Genomic DNA, 19,311 nt, shown 5'->3' with positions numbered 1-19,311 from the left:
ACAAACAGTGAGAACTTCCAAAAACCATATACTGTACTTATTTTTTATTTTAAAAATTTTCAATGGAGACTTTTTGTAAATAGAAATAAAACTAGGGGTCCAGGGACACCATGCCCACTTGGGAAGTGGTTTCAGATGCTCAACAATCTAACAATTTCAATATTCAACGCCCCATCCAATGACCTTCAAAAATCCAATGACCTTGAAACTCACCACAATCATAGAACATGTCAGCAGTTACAATTTTGTAATTGATTACGCCTAGTTACCAATATGATATGGAAATATTAATTTATTCTTCTATTCAACGCCCCCTGGTGACCAAATGATGAATATCAAAACTTCCCAAAATAACTGGATTCCGTCTACGGACGGACAACAGACGAAAAGTGAACGTAATAGCCCGCTGGGACTAAAGTCCCAAGTGGGCTCAAAAGGCCAGCCTGGTGGAAATATATCAAATTTCATACTTTTTTATGGAAAAAAATAAAAATAAAATGCTGCCTGCCAGGTCACTTTTGGGCTTACAGTTTTCCTCCATAAATAAGAAACAAGGTCTCATTTTTTAGCCTAATGATATGGTTTGCCATCGATCGATGGAAGCTATACGGAGGCCAAATAGTTTGAAATCCTGCTGATAATGATGAATAATGAAGAAACTGCAGAACTTACTCCAAAGGACCAGTTTTGATATCTCCGATTGTGACCTGGACATCGTCATCATCATCAGAATCCTCTACGTCATCAATTTTCTCCACTTCATCTTCCTATAGTTATATTCAACAATAACTTAACATGACCATTCATTAAAATATCAAAACTAAAAAATTAATTACATAGCCTACATGTGATATCATACTCAGGAATTTCTAAGCAATTGCCAATGCACTCATACCTCAAATTAACGCCACCCGTGGGGATTCCTGACTATGGCGGAAAATAGAGCGTGGCAGTAAATCAGGGTTTAGGTCAAGTTAATCAGATACCTACTACATCTGCTAAAATATATATAGTCGTGCTCAGAATGATATATATTGTCGTGATGAACTATAGCTATGTAATTATACTTTCAGTAAATAGAATCTACATTAAAAACCACCTTTCAAAAACTTTTTACATAACAAACATCAGGCACAGCAGAAAAATATCGTAGGTGAATCATGCAACATTTACCGTACATTACGATATTAATCTCTGATGGATTTGTAAATACACATTGCTACTACTGCATGTCGCCTTAATATACAGTGGAACCTTCTTCGAACCGCAGGGGGAAAAATAAAAAGTTTGTAATATCTGTTCCATCATTAAAGCATGAAAATGGAACACCCCTGTATGTAATGAAACACAAACCAACTGGTTTCATTAGAGTAGGTCTACTATCTAAGTATAAATACTTTCAACTAATCGCTTATTGACAACTGCAAACTATGAAATAAAATATATATGCAAACCATAAATTCAGATATGTTTTTTCGTAACTTTGAGTGGCAAATCATAATAAAGTATGATAATCTTAGGGCGTTATTACCTAGAGTTCATTCAAGGGGTCATTGGTTTTGATGAAATTTAACTAGTAAATAACAAGGATTTGGCCCAGGATTTTTTTTCATACATAACTACATGTATATTGATTACATAACCACTAAATAATTGAAGAAATCCAACAATTCAAATTTTATACGATAAAATGTATTATTTTGAAACCACAATGTTTCGTTGGAATGATTCACCGTTCCGCCTGATGATGATTGTTAGTCAACAGCCGAAATGTCGTGGTTTCAAAAAGATCCATTTGATTCGAGATTTCTTCCAATTATCTACAGTGTACATGGATAAGAGTGTTTATTGAACTACTAATTACTAACCTCTGTTGCTGGTTGTTTCATTTCACCATCTTCATCCACATTTTTTGGAACAAATGGTGCTGCATCTACTGATAAGCTGTTAAAAGAATTCAATCATTCGGGTAAATATGTTTTCATAGGTCATGAAAAAATGTCTTTAGGAATTAATGTCTTAATCTAAGTATTTCCTAGGGGTCCGAGGATACCATGCCCACTGGAAATGATTTGAACAGCTTAAAATTGTGACAATTTCAATATTTGACCTTAACTCCCAGTGGCAAAGTACTGAAACCTATTACCTTGAAACTTTTCACACTCACAGAACATTTCATGAGCTATACTTACCCTTCACCCATTACAGTGGAATCATTCTTTTCATCTTCTTTTTTATCATCTGCAAATAAATAATACTATTTGAAATGTAATTTCAAATACATATTTGGAAAATGTCTAGCAATGAGGCTATGTGGACTGATGACACTACGGTGGCTGTTAATTAGGCCGCTACTAAGTAACTTTGTTAACATCCAATCCACTTCAAATAAGATTATTCATAAAGATAACAAATTTTGGAGCCAGACCAAGTGGTTTGTAAAAAATATGGGTGCCTTTGAGATCTTTAAATAGTGCGATTAATCGGAAAAATCGGCAAAAAGTGTCTGTACAGCACCAGCCTACTCGTTGGAAGTAAAAATGACCATGATTTTTGAACACGAATGGTGCTTTTGACCAGTAAACTAGGGGTCCAGGGACACCATGTCCACTTGGAAAGTCGTTTCAAATGTTCAACAATCTAACAATTTCAATATTCAACGCCCCTGGTGACCAGACACAAAAACCAATGACATTGAAACTCACCACTATCATAGAACATGTCAGCAGCTACGTTTTTGTAATTGATTGATCAACCCAATTTTTCTTAGGCTGATGGGCCCTTGGGGGATTCAAATATGTACGAAAGATCAAGGTAATTGATCAAAGCGTCTTCGAATTTCCTTCAAAAACGTGTAAAAAGTGCCGACTTTGGCGAACAACAATGACTGCCAGTCAGCCATTTTGATTCTGACAGGGCCAGTTTTTAGACTGATGATGTGTCTAGGGTAGATACACGTGTAACCCAAATATCAATACATTATATCGAAGCGTCTTAACAAGTGCCCCATGGGCTTGACGCGGCATCAACAAATATAAATGAGCTGTCCATCAATCAATTTCATATTTCAAATATGCTAAAAGGGCATATCTAGGAACGGATCCACGGATGAATGGACATTGAAAAGGGCAAGTTAAGTATCCATTTTTCTTCAACCAGAATTTATTTTTTCACTATTTATTATGGAAAACTAAAAGATTTGAAATATAAGTTGGAAAACTATCAAAAATAAAAATTGTCGTTTCGTTTTGAAAGTTTTATATAAATAAATCCTTGTAGGTCACCTGGTCTATCATGCCACATGTATGCAATAGGCTACAGAGAAATGGCGGCCAATGGCAAAATTTGTGGAGAAATTAATTAATTTCTCAAAATAATGTTGATTAATCGCTCGAAACATACATAAAATTTGATTATTTCAAAAGGTACCTGTGTTAGTTTGTGATTTAAGCCATTAATTGAGGACTGAAATCAATAGAAAATATATTTTTGAAGTGTTATTTTTTTCAACCGTGTTTTGGCCCTTGTCATCCCTAACGTACTCCTGGTATAAGCACAGGCACTCGCCGATGGGCTTGGGATACAGTTGCTGGGGTTTTTGATAGTGTATTTGTGTTTTCACTCGTTATTCTGCAATAAATCCGATTTTGATTTGTTAAACGTCTTTAGTAATATAAAAGAAAAGGTAGTTGACGAAGCGTGAGCGTATAGGAAAAACTTTACAGGCGATGACACGGCAACACCTTTTCTTTTATATTACTAAAGACGTTTCACAAATTGATAGTGTCTTACAGTCGGATGGAATAATAGGATATATAACTGTCATACCACTCGTAAGTGTCATGTAGAATAAAAGTTTTAATTTTAGATTGAAAAACGAAATTTGTTAGTGTTTTGTGAGGTCGCCGTATGTGGAGCCAGCGGCCATTATCTTTTTAAACGTATCAGCACCGAGACATTTTTTCTCTGACTTATTGCAGAACTACTCAAAACACAGATACACTATCAAAAACCCCAGAAACTGTATCCCAAGCCCATCGGCGAGTGCCTGAGGCATAAGCCCATCCGATTATAAAAAGCTTATCACCAACAATTAGGTAACTAACTGCTGTCTGTCACACCTGCTCTCCGTGCGAAGTTTTGGTCTGTAATTTCGTTAATAAACAGTTTATCTACCTTTATTACCCATCAATTTGTTTGGTGAGGACTTAGCATTCAGAAACGCCCTCGTTTGTAAAAATCGGTTCAGAATTTCTGGTCGAAAGCGCCGTTTGTTTTCAAAAATCATGGTCATATTTACTTCCAGGCTGGTGCGGTACAGAAAGATTTTGCCGAGTTTTTGGGATTACCGTAATCGAACGATTTAACAATCTCAAAGGCACTCAAATCTTCCTCAAACCACCCAGATTTGACAGAGAGTTGGCTCCCTTGTTTTTTTATATATAGTACAAGGATACTGGGGTCAAAAATTTTTTTGTCAGGTCCCTGTGATTCAGACTAATTTGACTTGTGACGAGGCGTCCATCTCTCAGATTTCATCTATTATAGACGGACGCCAGGCGGGCGTCCCTTTGGTAAACGCGTATATGTGGATACTACAAAGAGTCTTCTTAACCGATTCTGACTAGCTGACAAAGTCAGAAAAAAATGACATCACTTGACGTCCGGTTTGAATCTCATGGGGGAAATCGGAAGTAGAATTACGTCACGCTAAAATCCAGCATTGAAATAACTAAAATCCGGCAACTTTTGGATCGGGTGATTTCAGAATTTATTCATTTTGTGATATTTAGAACAAGATTGAGTTGTTGAGTAGTTTAACAATGAACCGCGTTGATGGAACGAGTTGAAAATAGCTGAAATTCCCTTAGCAACGGGAGCGAATTCAAAATAACACGCAACGCCCACCGGTTCGGCGCCGCGGGTTCGAATCCCAGAGAATTATGCTCGCGCGCGGAGCAGTCAATCCCAAGCCACGGCACTAAAAAAACGTTTATTTCATAAAATTTTTATGACCCCAAAACTGCGGTTAGAGATGCATTAGAGTCGTACGATTTACTCAAAATTTCACGGCAGCCCGCGGATCGGCACGTCTCGCTCGCAGCAGCAACATCGCGGTCGGCAAAAACATTAGTCTCCGCCCCTTCTTTCACCAAATAAGGAATTCGGTAGGCCTACCGCTGGCCACGTGCACTGTTTATTTTGGGCCGTAGATTCCCGGTACTCGATATTCCTGGAGGATCGGAAACAAATAAATATTTTTCGAAAGAGAAATCAATTTTTGTATTGACGTATGAATTTTCCTGCTGTATTTAATTTGATTTTTTTTGGCAGAAAAAAATTTTCGATTGATGTTCAACGCGTTCCATTTTTCCTCACGGTACCCTAATTAAAAAATTTGTAATAATCTTCAGTTTCACTTAGTCAGTAACCTGACTGTGGTTTAGTTTTTCAATGAAATTTTCGTGAGTCAATTTGACTCACGAGGAATTTGCCTGTCATTTCATTGTCTCTTAAGATATCCGTCTAATTTTTGTTGTAATCAACGCAATATAGGTAATGTTGAAACCATCCACAAAACGGAAGTGATATTGGAAAGATACAAAATGGCGGCTTTTTGAATAGAAGGGATAGGGTTTAGGGTCCAGGGTTTAGGGTCTAGAGGGTTAGGGTCAAGAGGGTCCAGAGGGTTAGGGTTAGGGTTAGGTTCCGTAACATATTATAATAGGGTAGGGTTAGGATGAGGCTATAAGTAGTTAAAAAGTTACGGTGTCTGGCATCTTCGGTTATAGCGCCGAGGGGGAATGTTAGGTTAGCACTCTCGTGCTTGCGTGTTCGAGTCCCAATTATCGTGGGAGTCTCTTAGAATTTTCTAAGTCCAACGTATTCGCGCATATGCATTGCATTGATTTGTTGATGGTTTCAACATTACACAAATTCCGTAATCAACGCACAACAGATTCGTAGTTTGTTTGATCCCCATAAAACCTCACCTGACGATCTTAATCCATGTGCAAATCGGCCGTAAAGTGAGAGTAAATTTCCGTCGATTCGACAGCGGCCATTTTGAAAACGTGTGGAGGGTGCTGGCACATGTGGACTGAGGCCAGGACCACAACACAAACTAACGAAACGACGAAATTGAAAAAATTAAGAAATCAACACTTATTCACATTTTCTTCAACCAGAATTCATTTTTTCATCATTTATTGTGGAAAACACGAAGATTTGAAATATAAGTTGGAAAACTATCAAAAATAAAAATTGTCGTTTCGTTTTGAGTTTTATATAAATCCTTGTAGGTCACCTAGTCTATCATGCCACATGTATGCAATACAGACAAATGGCGGTCAATGGCGAAATTTGTGGAGGAATTAATTAATTTCTCAAAATAATGTTGATTAATCGCTCGAAACATACATAAAATTGGATTATTTCAAAAGGTACCTGTGTTAGTTTTTGATTTAAGCCATTAATTGTGGACTGAAGTGAATAGAAAGTATATTTTTGAAGTGTTACTTTTTTCAACCGTGTTTTGGCCCTTGTCACCCCTAACCGGCTAACCTAACAGCCAGGAACACTTTCCAAAAACGACTTATTCTACCAATTTCGGCGTTTTCCGCCAATAACGGCAGAATCAGCTATTTATGGATTACTCAGTTTTAAACTGCTTCTGTCAATTTAGCCGAAATCGGCGTTTTCTGCCATTTTTGGCTTGTTCTTAAAAAAACGCCATTTCCGTCGTTTTCAGCTGTTACAGTTTTTAAAACTACATCGCCAGAAACGGCGTTTTTAGCTTAGATAGTTTTACAGGTGCTATTTACAGTGCTTAGTTCGATGGGAGTCCCTATTATGACATCATCGCTTTTCTGCTGGCATACATTTGTATATTTGCGCCGAAAAATTAATCTCATTGATCCGTTCCAGGCTTCAAGAAAGAATTAAATATAAATGTACGGGTTTCCGATGGCAAATGTATTTGAATTCTGTTCTTTCTGTATACCTGTATTCTATGTAATAAATATATACATACATTTATCCCAAATTGTTTCGAAAATGTTTGTTATATTTTGAAATGAGTCTAGATACAGCTGTATTGATTTTGAGTTGTAATGTCATCGGCCACCAATTCATTCAATCACTATCCATCACAAGTATCCATCAATTAGCTTGGAGGCATCGAAGATGTTAATTACCTTCAATTAACCGTTTATGATTAATAATTTATGATTAAAAAACTAACTACGCCAAAATGGCGAATGTTTTTATGTGTACCCATGGCAACGTTTACTTTAAAACTTTATAATAGTTTTTAAAACTAGTTCCCAAATTTATTTTTAACAAAAATCATGATTAATAAACTTGTTTCATGCTGTAGTAGTTTTGAGAGTTTTCCCGGAGTTTTTGGGCTTCATACGACGTAATCATTTAGAAAAACGTAAATTTGACCACTTTACCTAGCCACAGGGGCTCGTTACGATAGCTGGGGGTCCAAAATCAAAGATTTGACCCAGTATCCTAGGTACCACCTATAAAAAAAGAAAAGGGAGCTAACATTTTGACATACTAGAATTGACCTTCTCATTTCAATCGCTCATAACTTCGTAACCCATCGACCGATTCGCTCGAAATTGGTTTCGTTTCATTCCTAAGAGGTTACTTTTTTGTTTGAGACCTTCCGCGACAAAATCGGATAAGAGACACCCGAGAAATCACGACTCAAATCCGAAAAAACGAGTCAAAATAGCCAAAGCCGGAATTACTAGGACGTCTCGGAGTAGTCGATTCCCGACAAAAAACGATGAGTTGACGCGGTTCCCAGACGTTAATCTTCACATATCATACATCGCTGGAAAGCTTATGAACTGACCTTATTGAAAAATGCGTTTATTTGATAATCCGTTCCGAAACCGGCGACAAGCGAGGTGATAATACGCACCGAACCGATAAATACGCACTTTAAGCGTCACTGAACCGCCATTGAGGGTGTGACGTCACGGGCTCTGAGGACTGATAAATTCGCGATACGTGATTGGTCGACTGAATATGTCAATTATCTAGCGTTGCATGCTGGGATTTCTCATGACGTCACGCAGTTAATGGCGGCCGGAATACACTTGGAAATCGTATTTATCACATCAATCTGGATTATCAGCTTGCCAGTCGCGGGTATCGGAACGGATTATCAAATAAACGCGTCTGTCAATAAGGTCAGTTCATAAGCTTTCCAGCGATGTATGATATGTGAAGATTAACGTCCGGGAACCGCGTCAAATCAACGTTTTTCGTCGGAAATTGAGCACTTCAAGCCGTCCTAGTAATTCCGGCTTTGGATATTTTGACCCGTTTTTTCGGATTTGAGTCGTGATTTCTCGGGCGTCTCCGGTCCGATTTCATCGGGGAAGGTCTCAAACGAAAAAGTCACCTCTTGGGAATGAAACGAATCTAATTTCGTGTAAATCGGTCGATCGGTTACGAAGTTATGAGGGGTTGAAATGAGAAGGTCAATTCTTGTACGTCAAAATGTTAGCTCCCTTTTCTTTTTTTATAGGTGGTACCTAGGATACTGGGTCAAATCTTTGATTTTGGACCCCCAGCTATCGTAACGAGCCCCTGTGTACCTAGCTCAAAAATTTCCATCCTAGCGTCATATGAAAGCTTATCGTCTGCTCGAGATTATGACGTCATCGGCAACATGCACTAATTGAACCGGAAGTGTGCAAAAAACTTGAAAGCAAAACTCGAAACTTGGTGAGCTGAAACTGGCTGACTGTGAAAGTTTCAAAACTGAGTGATCTATAAACGGCTGATTCTGCCGTAATTGGCGGAAAACGCCGAAATTGGCAGAATAAGCCGTTTTTGGAAAGTGTTCCTGACGACTGCCTAAACGTTAAGCTCATCCGATAATAAAAAGCTTACCACCAACGATTACATATTACACATATGGGGCATATCAAGAAATTTTTTTCGGGGTTGTAACACGCACCTCCACCATACAGCCAAGCATCGTCGTCGTCGTTTAAATCAACGGTGGCAGCTACGGGAGCGGGATGACCAATATTCTCCACAACGGTAGCGGCCATCTTTCTTTCATGTAAACTGCAACGAGGGGGCACCACGTGCCGGTTGTACCTCAAATTTATATTTAGACTGGTTACCGGTCTCTATCTCTGTTACGCCCCAAGTGAGAATACAACCCAAGTTGAAATATAGTTGCATCTAAAATCCGAACTCCGCTACGACTGAAACGCTGATGTGTTAGTTAATTAGATGGCGCCAGCTACCGGTGCAAAAATAGTCGAGGCTCGAATTTATCCTTTTTTCACCAGGTTTTTGAACTGATCAAAACAGTAAACTCATATCGATATGAAATCTTTAATTAACTAAAATTCACACCATTCATTCTATATTTAAACTTGACATGGAGTGTCTGATTTTTGGGCATTCCATATCACTTTCCGAGTAGGCATAGTATAGTGTTCCTGGACCCCTTTAAAAATGTACTCTGAAAAAAGAATATTCTCTATTTTGTTATGTCATTGAAGATTCTCTTCTATGGTTGTGCCAACGCAACTTCTTCTAATTTTGATTCCATGTGTGAATTTGTATAATTGATTTGCATTTGCAGGTATGAACTTGTATTGAATATTCAAACATTTTTGTCCATTTGAGGATTATGAGTGTCCATAGATGGAATCAGGTTTCTTTTTAACGTTTTCATTACACTTTGATGTGTTGTCTTGATGCCTTTCCTAGGGGCATCGTATAATTTTTATGGACTTTTGCTTTACTGAAGTCCATTTTTGCTCATGTATGACACGTGCCTCCATTGGTACAAAATAACTTGCGAAAGAAGCTTAGTTTCTCATCTGAACTTTCAAAATGTTCAATGTTGTAATAATCTCTAACCCTCCTGCACCACCCTCCTGTAAGGTTTGTTAGAACTCTACAGCCGGTAAGTCTTAATAAATCTTCTTGAAAGTTTGTGTATGAGTTGGAACAGGTAAGAGGTGATATTGAAAATGGTGATCTATCAGCTAGATGATATGTCCAACATGACAGCCATGTCTGCCATCTTGAATTTTTCATTGGCACCATACAGCCTGCCAACCTATATTGATTTCCTTGACCCTGGTGTATTAGCAGGTAAGAGGTCTACCCCTATTAAAATTGGTGACCACCAATTGTCTAATATTGCTGCTATCCCTTACGAAAATGGTACACGTGTAATTGTAAATGAAAATACACGTGTATTTCAAGTACACGTGTAAAATTTGCCCAATTTTACACGTGTACTTTATCCCAATTACACGTGTACTTCATCCAAATTACACGTGTACTTCATCCAAATTACACGTGTATTACACGTGTACTTCATCCAAATTACACGTGTACCTCATCCAAATTACACGTGTACTTCATCCTAATTACACGTGTACTTCATCCAAATTACACGTGTATTACACGTGTACTTCATCCTTATTACACGTGTTTTTCATCTTGTATTACACGTGTACTTTATCCTAATTACACGTGTATTTCATCCATTATTACATGTGTCTTACACGCTAAATACATGTGTCTTCAATTGCCATTTTTTGTTGAATTCAAATCAAACCACCATGTGAGGAAATCTCCTTAATCCATGTGCTGTTTAGAATGAACGTACTCAAGAGATTCACATTTTCCATACTAACTGATTTATTCATCTTCATAAATTTTATAAATCTTTGAGTTATGGCATGTCTTATGTTGGCCTCTTTCGCACCCTTCTCCTTTCGACATTGTTCTGAAATGATAACCATTTGAAAAAATTAAGCAAAAGTATAGAATGATTTCTTTACCCGGATAAATAATTCAACTTCAGCTGCTTGGGATGATGATTGAATTCTGTAGCTTTTTCTAAGATTCTTCTGCATATAACAGTTAACAGTTTTTGCACTCTTCAATGACTTGATTTTAAGCCATATGGTGAAATGCTTGACAATCTGGAAATTTCAATTTTCAACGCCACCTGATGAAAAACAAGGGGTCTAGGGACACCATGCCCATATGGTTTCGAATGCTAACCAATCAACATAATAAAATAGAAACAGGACATTGAAACTCACCACTATCATAAAACATGTCACAAGCTACAATTTTATAATTGATCGATGTTATTAAGTATTCATAGGTACCAAAATAAATTAGACAAATTGTATGGGATCATTCATTTATTACGTACGCATAAAATTTGAATTTTTCAAACCCCCTCCCCTTTGTACGCAAAATCGGCCATTTTTTCATATACATTCAGCAATACAGTACGCAATTGCACTGACCCCTCCCCTTCCCCTAATGCGTACGTAATAAATGAATGACCCCTGTATAATTCAATATTCAACTCCCCCTGGTGGTGAGAACAAAAACCTGGGTAACCCCAATTCCACATGAGATGAATACTACAACAGTGGTAACAATTATCAAATATCAAGACTATAAGTCAAAACCTGTTGATATTTTCCTTCAAAAACCTTTTTCTATCTATGAATAAGAACTGATGACACTAAGATGGCTGCCAAATGTGTCACGCTTGATTGATCGAAAAATCTGTCTCGTATGTTTTAGATTGTTAAGAATGTACACCCATTACAAATTTCAAAGAAAAATTGCAAACCATTAGGCAGCTACAAGACAAAAATGACCTTTTTGGGTACAAAAAAGGTCACATGATGGCCATCTTGTGTCAAGATTGAAGCATCTTCAAAATTTCCCTTGAAAACTTCAAAAAATTGCATAAGTTATGATTTTGGGGAATGAAAATGGCCAATGCAGTTGGCCATCTTGATTCGGACCAGTTTTGGGCTGGAGACATGGCTAGGATAGATATATGTATAACTTAAATATCAAGAGTATTAAAACTTCCCAAAATACTGGATTCCAACAACAGACGAACGAAGGGTGAATGCAATAGCCCGCTTGGACTAAAGTCTCAAATGGACTAAAGGTGGGGACACATTAGGCAATTTCGTCAAGCACTTATGTTGTGCAATGAAATCGTCGGTAAAATCACCTAGTTTGTCAGGGTCTGCGCCGACTGAATCGCCCGAATCCAACACGTCCTTCGACTGAATCACCCAACGCATCAGGACACGGTGATTGTTCGCCTCGAGCCATATTAAACGTTAAACCCTCCCCTTTTCTGACCAAGTGCCCTTTTGAATCACAGGAGAAAAATTCCACCCTATGATCAAAGTGCACAAACCCCATACAACCGTTTCACACCGGGAGACCTGTATTGACTAGGGCCCTTTTCATAAGAGCTGAACCCTCGTTCTTCCAGCTTGGATCCGCCCCTGTAAATCAACAACAAATGAACGCTAGCCATTATATATTGAATTCATGTACTTACGTATTATTTAGCCGACCCGGTTTGGGTCCAACTTTTTTCCTCATGGAAGACTTTCATTGCGTCGCATCCAGTCCAATGCCTTGACAATTAGATCTTCTTTTAAATGAGTGGACGACAGCATGCATGCACCCAACAGTATTAGGTTTTCCGACTAATCAGCGTATGGCAGCAGCTGTTGTATCATCCAATAGTGAGTAGGCATCCTAAAATGAGAAGAATTTACAATGCTCACGCTGTAATCTATACTAAAACCATTTCGACGCTCATATAATCTATTATGTAAATACCTGATTTTCATCACACTGTCGTTGTTGAGAAATCAGTGGAGAATTGAAGGCTCTCTCGCACTAACATCGTTTTCCAACAATCCCCTGGTGGACACATTTTTAAGCCAAAAAAATGGGAATTCCAATTTTATAGTGTCGGTCATTGGATCAATTCTTATTGGTGTAGACCCTATAAAGTTTGAAAAAAAATGGTCAAGAATTGATTGCACTAATGTCGTTTTTGTCCCCAATCGAAACTCCGACAGCGACCTAATTTCATGTCCAGCATACAAATTTAATGGCGATGATGGGCGCACAACAAAATCAAAATGACTCTGCGGTTTTTAGATTGGATGAATAAACACCAAAGACACTCCATTTTTATCCCTCACGATTGGAATGATCACTCACAATTTTTAGGCCTACAAGTACAATATTTACTTAGTCATGTTAGTTTTCATTCCAATAAACATATTCTTTTAGTGACCTTGTGGTGGCCTGAAGCCCAACACAATAAACCTTTACTTTACTACATGTACATAACAATAATCATACCTGAACAATCCACAACGTCCTTTAAACGCGGGATAATAAATGGCCTTCGACTTTTTCTGTTCCACTTCCATACGAATCCACTCTAATGAATCTAATCATTCAATGATCCACTATGTGTTTCACCTCAAACAAAGAAGCAGTGTCACTTTTGGTCCAGTTGTCAATGATCCCCTATTATACATTGTCATCCATAATTGCGTTTTGAAATCATTATGAGAATAGAATACTGAATAGATCGTGAAAGCCTGTGAAAACGGCGTGAAAACGTGTTGCTTAACAATGGCAATATGGCTGCCACCGCGCAGGGGTGCTTGGGAGTTTAATTGAAATAGATTATTTAATTATTAATAAGTTTTACATCTGCATTTTAGTTCTTTTAGAATTTAAGAATAATCGTGATTAGTGATATTTAATTCGTAAAAATAACTTATACTAAGTTATTATGAAGCTAAGGCAAAATCAATTAAGTAAGTTGAAAATAACGATTCAGTGAAGAAATGACGATCATTTTAATATACGCTGTATTATAAAAAATAGACAAAAAGGTGCATGAATAAGGCCTGTTACTATTTAATTCAACATTTAGATGAGATTAGATTTGTCTAGGTTGTTTTTCTGTTCATTGAAAACCATTTAATCGGAGCTAGTCAGTTCGTCGGTGAGGTTTTCATTTTAGTAGTGTTCCAAAATGGAAGACAAATAACATAAAGATGCACTTTTTAGTGGAAAAATTACCCGTAAATATCGATGTATACCAACCGAATTCGTCTTTTGCAAGCATGGAGTTTGAAAAAGAAATTGCAAGTAGCAGGCCAGTTAAAATACGCGAGTAGGCCTACATGTTAAACATTTGGAGGTAAGATCATTTTAAATCTAAGCAAATCAAATTGACTTTATTGGTTCTTATCAATTCAATGTTAAACAAGTATATTATTGGTTTGACAATAAAGTTGACAGGACAAACAAGCGACATGTAGAATTATGCAATTGCATAGGCCAATTGTTTAGTTTAATGTTAATGTTGTTAGTTTTTACAAGCGGGCTCAGTTCTAATAGAGGGGATGGCCTCTGTCTGTCTCAGTGTCTGTATATTGGACGATCGCATTGTACCACATTTTTGTACCTTTTTGTGTATAACATACAAAATATGGTGTATACATATATAATGGATAATGTATGATAGACAATGCTATGTATTTCGTATATAAGCCCTTACAGACAAAAAAGCCAGGTCCGATCTGGTACGTTATGCATGTTCATCGCAACAATAGGCTACTAAATCGCTAGCTGGAAACCAACCTACGTATAGGCCTACTGTAGCCTTAAGTTCTATATGCTTGGGAATAATTTATTCTCAAATTACTTCTTGTTTTGTAGATGGTAATATGTTGCTAAATGAGGGACATTTCGATTTTGCAAGAAGTCGATTTTGAGAATCTGGAAGATTTAAGAATTGAAAATGGCCACAATCCACCAATAATGCAGACAATGGTTGTGACGACGTAAGTTAGTAATACAGTGCTTTATGACTAAAGTGAATGCAATCTTAATTGCCAATCTACTCATCCGATATGAACTTGACCAATCACCACAATGTTTAATCTGTTTTGCAGCCACAGCTCATTGATGGAAATAGATGATCCTCTCCACACAAATGCTGAGGTGACCCTTCGTGGGGCTGTTACTACTATTATGACGTTCTCCCTCGAAGCTGGATCCACATCAACTGTTTTGACTGGATTGTTGGATCGGTTGAATTTACTGTTACTGAGAAGCGGTTCTACGCAGTTCTAAATGCCTATTTTGAAAAGATTTTCTCTATGTGCGGAGGTGAACAAATATTACTGCGCTGTATATAAGACATTATTCAAAAAACTGCAGGTATGATGCAAATGTTCATTATGTGATATACAGTTTGATAAGGCAACATTAGAGGAAAAAGGACATTTTTTGTGTACATGCCCATTAATGAACAACTGAAAAGACTCCTCGGCTAAGAAGAGCTAGCTAGCAAAATTAATGAATGGGCCTACAAGGAAAGCAGAACACTTGGAGCTGGTGACAGCAATATATTCAACATTTTTCATAAATAACATTGTAATTCGGGGCTTGGGCAGTCCCCTAAGCCTCTAGTTATCTTGATAATAAATGAAACATCAAAAATTTTTTGTTCAGATCATGATTTTTGTGAAACAGTTTTTGGCTTTATTCAGAGGGCAACAAAGACATGTGCTTCATTCATACAGGATCCAATCTAGTCAATACAGGACAAACAACATGACTTTTTTGACACGGCATCCTGGAAAAAAACTAAATGAGGATCAAACAATTAAAAAGACAGGAGATTCCTTCAATTCTCCGAACATTACATGCAAAATCTTACTTTTTATGAAATCATGTGAAGCTAAATGATGTAATTACAAATTTTATTGCAGTTCACAAAAGTGACCAATTATGAGAAACAAGGTAGATGTATAATTTAGCCTAGTACATGCATCCAGATTGCACATGTATTTACACGTGTTTTTAAAATACACGTCCTAAGTTACACGTGTATTTCAAAATACACATCTTCAGTACACGTGTAATTCAAAATACATGTCCAAACTACACGTGTATTTTAGAAATACACATGTTTTACACATGTACTTCAAAATACACGTCAAAAGTACACGTGTAATTTCATATTACACGTGTATTACACGTGTATTTAGCTAAATACACGTGTACCATTTTCATAAGGGATATTATCCAATGTATGATTTTCTTCATTTTCAATAATCATTAGCACTGTCACATGTTATATACCTGTAGAAATCTGTGACTAATGAGTATACTCTACACCAGGGGAGTTGAAAATTTGAATACACTACTACGTATTAGTCAATTTTTATGAAAACCATGTTATGTATTGATAATGATGTTAAATGGCCATTTGTCTACAAGGTATATATTGATTCCCCTATGTAGATTCAGTTATTTTTGATTTGAGGAATTTCTATCAACCTCAGGTACATGTATATCGTACATAGTTTAAAATGACCCTTGGGTAAAAGATTAATTTTGTGCTGTAATTATCAAAAGTGTCGGAATATTCATTATTGCCATACCACGTACCAACCATTGTGGGAATAGATTATTTCTGTTGCATGGCATGTTGTCTCTACTAAGAGTCCTCCATGGTTGTACATCAGGGGGCCAGTCAAAAAATGAAAAAATAGTTGAGAAAAAAATGTTTCGGTTCTCCATCGTAGGTTTGACACATATGTATTAATGTTGTAGTCATCGAGAATTAATCATATCTCTACAGATTTTGTGCATATTTACATGTCAATAAAGATATTTTCAAATAAGACCATAGCGTTGTGTTTCCATTGCTGAAAGGGAATAGGATCGATTCGATGCAGCATACTTGATTCCTTATACGACTAGGGCCTACATATGTTAAATTCCCCGACATCAATTTCCGAAGTTCACGTTATCGTATTGGGTTTTAGTTCAACATTTTAGTTGAGTAGTTTATGCATCTATAGTTTTGACTGGAAGACAACACCGTTGGGCAAATATCTCAAATATATAGAAGGAAAAATATCGAATTGTGGTCGGCCCAGACTGCAGATCGATTCCTATGTACTGCCAAGGCTTCTAATGCAATATCTCGAGGCCCCCACATCGCTGCTGCAGACCAGATCTTTGATGCAGAGCCCAACATATGAATGACCTGTTCAGCCCTACAAATACATTTTTCTGGCATTCTATCATATCATTTAATGATAATTACTGAAGTAAAGTACTCGACGTAAGCCCCAATACGAAATATTTTGAAGCATGAATTTATTTTTATTGTTTCAATCATAATATTACATGTAATGCATTCACATCGTGATGTTACTTAGCCTAAATGTTTAGAATAGTTATTAAGATGAGCGCAACATACATAGCATCAAAATTTAAAAATTCAGCCATCCATTAAACATATTGACTCGTTTTTTAGTGGGGTAACTAAAACACATTTTAAAAAATAATTTCCAGTGCCGAATCTGTAAGGAGAGATGAAGTGGGGTTTCTTCCGACTTCCTGAGCTATGAATAACTAGTTTTAAAATTTAAAAGTGATTTCGACGGTTTATCCGAAGTTTAAAAGCCTTGCGTAAGTTGGATCTTTTGGGACCAAGACAAATCCTTCGACTTCGAAAAATTCCGATTTCCAGCCGTTTCCAAAATCTATACGACTTCCAATTAATTTCTGTAAACGGAAAAATTTAATCCATATCTACAAGAATGATTAAAAACACTGAAATATTTCGGGTTCAATTTTTCCAATATACTCTCACAACTAGAATAACAACTGTTGACATGTATCATCGATTTACAGCCAGAAAAAAAGGGTCGGAACAGAAAAGAGAATAGAGGAGAAAATTCTGGACCATCAGTATTCATGTGATATAAATGTGATCGTGATATAAGCGAGTATCCGACTACGTAAATTCCTTGTTTCTGAGTTGAAATCATCGCCCTTTTATTTCCGCAAGTGACTTTTTAGGTATTTTCCGAGTTTCTGAGCTGAAATCATCGCCCTTTTAATTTCGCAAGTGACTTTTTAGGTAAATTCCGAGTTTCTGACCTGAAATCATCGCCTTTTTAATTTCGCAAGTGACTTTTTAGGTAAATTCCGAGTTTCTGACCTGAAATCATCGCACTTTTAATTTCGCAAGTGATTTTGTAGGTTAATTTCGAGTTTCTGAGCTGAAATGATCGCTCTTTTAATCTCGGAAGTGACTTTGTAGCTAAATTCCGAGTTTCTGACCTGAAATCATCGCCTTTTTAATTTCGCAAGTGACTTTTTAGGTAAATTCCGAGTTTCTGACCTGAAATCATCGCCCTTTTAATTTCGCAAGTGATTTTGTAGGTTAATTTCGAGTTTCTGAGCTGAAATGATCGCTCTTTTAATCTCGGAAGTGACTTTGTAGCTAAATTCCGAGTTTCTGACCTGAAATCATCGCCCTTTTAATTTCGCAAGTGACTTTTTAGGTATTTTCCGAGTTTTTGAGCTGAAATCATCGCCCTTTTAATTTCGCAAGTGACTTTTTAGGTAAATTCCGAGTTTCTGACCTGAAATCATCGCCCTTTTAATTCCGCAAACGACTTTTTAGGTAAATTCCGAGTTTCTGAGCCGAAATCATCGCCCTTTTAATTTCGCAAGCGACTTTTAGGTAAATTCCGAGTTTCTGAGCCGAAATTATCGCCCTTTTAATTTCGCAAGTGATTCTGTAGGTAAATTCCGAGTTTCTGAGCCGAAATCATCGCCCTTTTAATTTCGCAAGCGATTTTGTAGGTAAATTCCGAGTTTCTGAGCCGAAATCATCGCCCTTTTAATTTCGCAAGCGACTTTTAGGTAAATTCCGAGTTACTGAGCCGAAATCATCGCCCTTTTAATTTCGCAGTGACAACCGGGATCACACACAACTCACCAGAACAACAATGGATTCTTTTCAAGAGAGCGATGTCACAACGCTACATTTCTGAAGTGAAATCATCGCATTTCACAAGTGATTTAGGTAAATTCTGAGTTTCTGAGCTGAAATCATCTTTTTTTAATTTCGCAACTGACTTTTTAGGTAAGCTGAAATCATTGCCCTTTTAATTTTAATTAAGAGATTTTGTTAGGTACATTCTGAGTTTCTGAGTTAATCATCGCCCTTTTTTCACGAGTGTTTGTGTAAATTTAGAGTCTCTGAGCTGGACATCACTAGTTTAATTTCACATTAAGGGATTATTGGTAACTTTCGACTCGAGATCTAGAATCATTATAGTTATTGATTTTCGAGGTTTATACCGTTTGTGAGCTAGGAATGATTACATTTTAACAAAAGGGAGTCGCTTGACGAAACTAAGACTAGGAATCAACTATCTTAGATTTCAAAAGTTATCTTGATCGCCATCGTACGCCAAAATCTTTCCTCGTTTTATTCCGAGTGAAATAGGAATAAATTCCACTATTGCTATTTTCGGTATGATTCCAAGTCTGTGAGCTATTCAACTTAGGGAAAGTTGGACTTAAATGCCAATTCTAGGAAATTATCTGACCGCTGATTTT

At 37.0% G+C, this 19,311-nt stretch overlaps 1 protein-coding gene and 1 long non-coding RNA gene across 7 annotated transcripts in view; both read right to left on the bottom strand.

The window, feature by feature from the left end:
• LOC141905289 (uncharacterized) overlaps window positions 1-9,113 on the bottom strand; it is a 50,199-nt gene extending 41,086 nt beyond the window's left edge. For 5 of the 6 annotated variants that reach the window (XR_012619252.1, XR_012619254.1, XR_012619251.1 and 2 more), the window contains exons 1-4: window positions 8,987-9,113; window positions 2,193-2,241; window positions 1,869-1,944; window positions 673-767 (exon numbers count right to left, since the gene is read on the bottom strand). Coding sequence is in view for 1 of the 6 variants with exons in the window: in XM_074794121.1 (XP_074650222.1) it covers window positions 673-767; window positions 1,869-1,944; window positions 2,193-2,241; window positions 8,987-9,083 (317 nt within the window). In the remaining 5 variants the exon portion in view is untranslated. Of the gene's footprint in view, window positions 1-672; window positions 768-1,868; window positions 1,945-2,192; window positions 2,242-8,919 lie in introns of all 6 variants that reach the window. The other variant, XR_012619255.1, reaches the window with a different exon arrangement.
• A 1,594-nt stretch (window positions 9,114-10,707) lies between these two features.
• Window positions 10,708-13,503, bottom strand: LOC141906024 (uncharacterized). Its single transcript, XR_012619289.1, has 4 exons — window positions 13,216-13,503; window positions 12,682-12,850; window positions 12,395-12,597; window positions 10,708-10,789 (listed from the first exon to the last, which is right to left on the bottom strand). It is a non-coding gene; the product is annotated as an uncharacterized LOC141906024 (long non-coding RNA).
• Window positions 13,504-19,311: the final 5,808 nt, after the last annotated feature.

The sequence above is a fragment of the Tubulanus polymorphus genome, chromosome 5 (assembly GCF_964204645.1).
Source record: "Tubulanus polymorphus chromosome 5, tnTubPoly1.2, whole genome shotgun sequence".
NCBI classification, from domain to species: domain Eukaryota; kingdom Metazoa; phylum Nemertea; class Palaeonemertea; order Tubulaniformes; family Tubulanidae; genus Tubulanus; species Tubulanus polymorphus.
The sequence above is the reverse complement of the archived record's forward strand: the minus strand, read 5'-3'. Positions and strand labels throughout refer to the sequence as shown.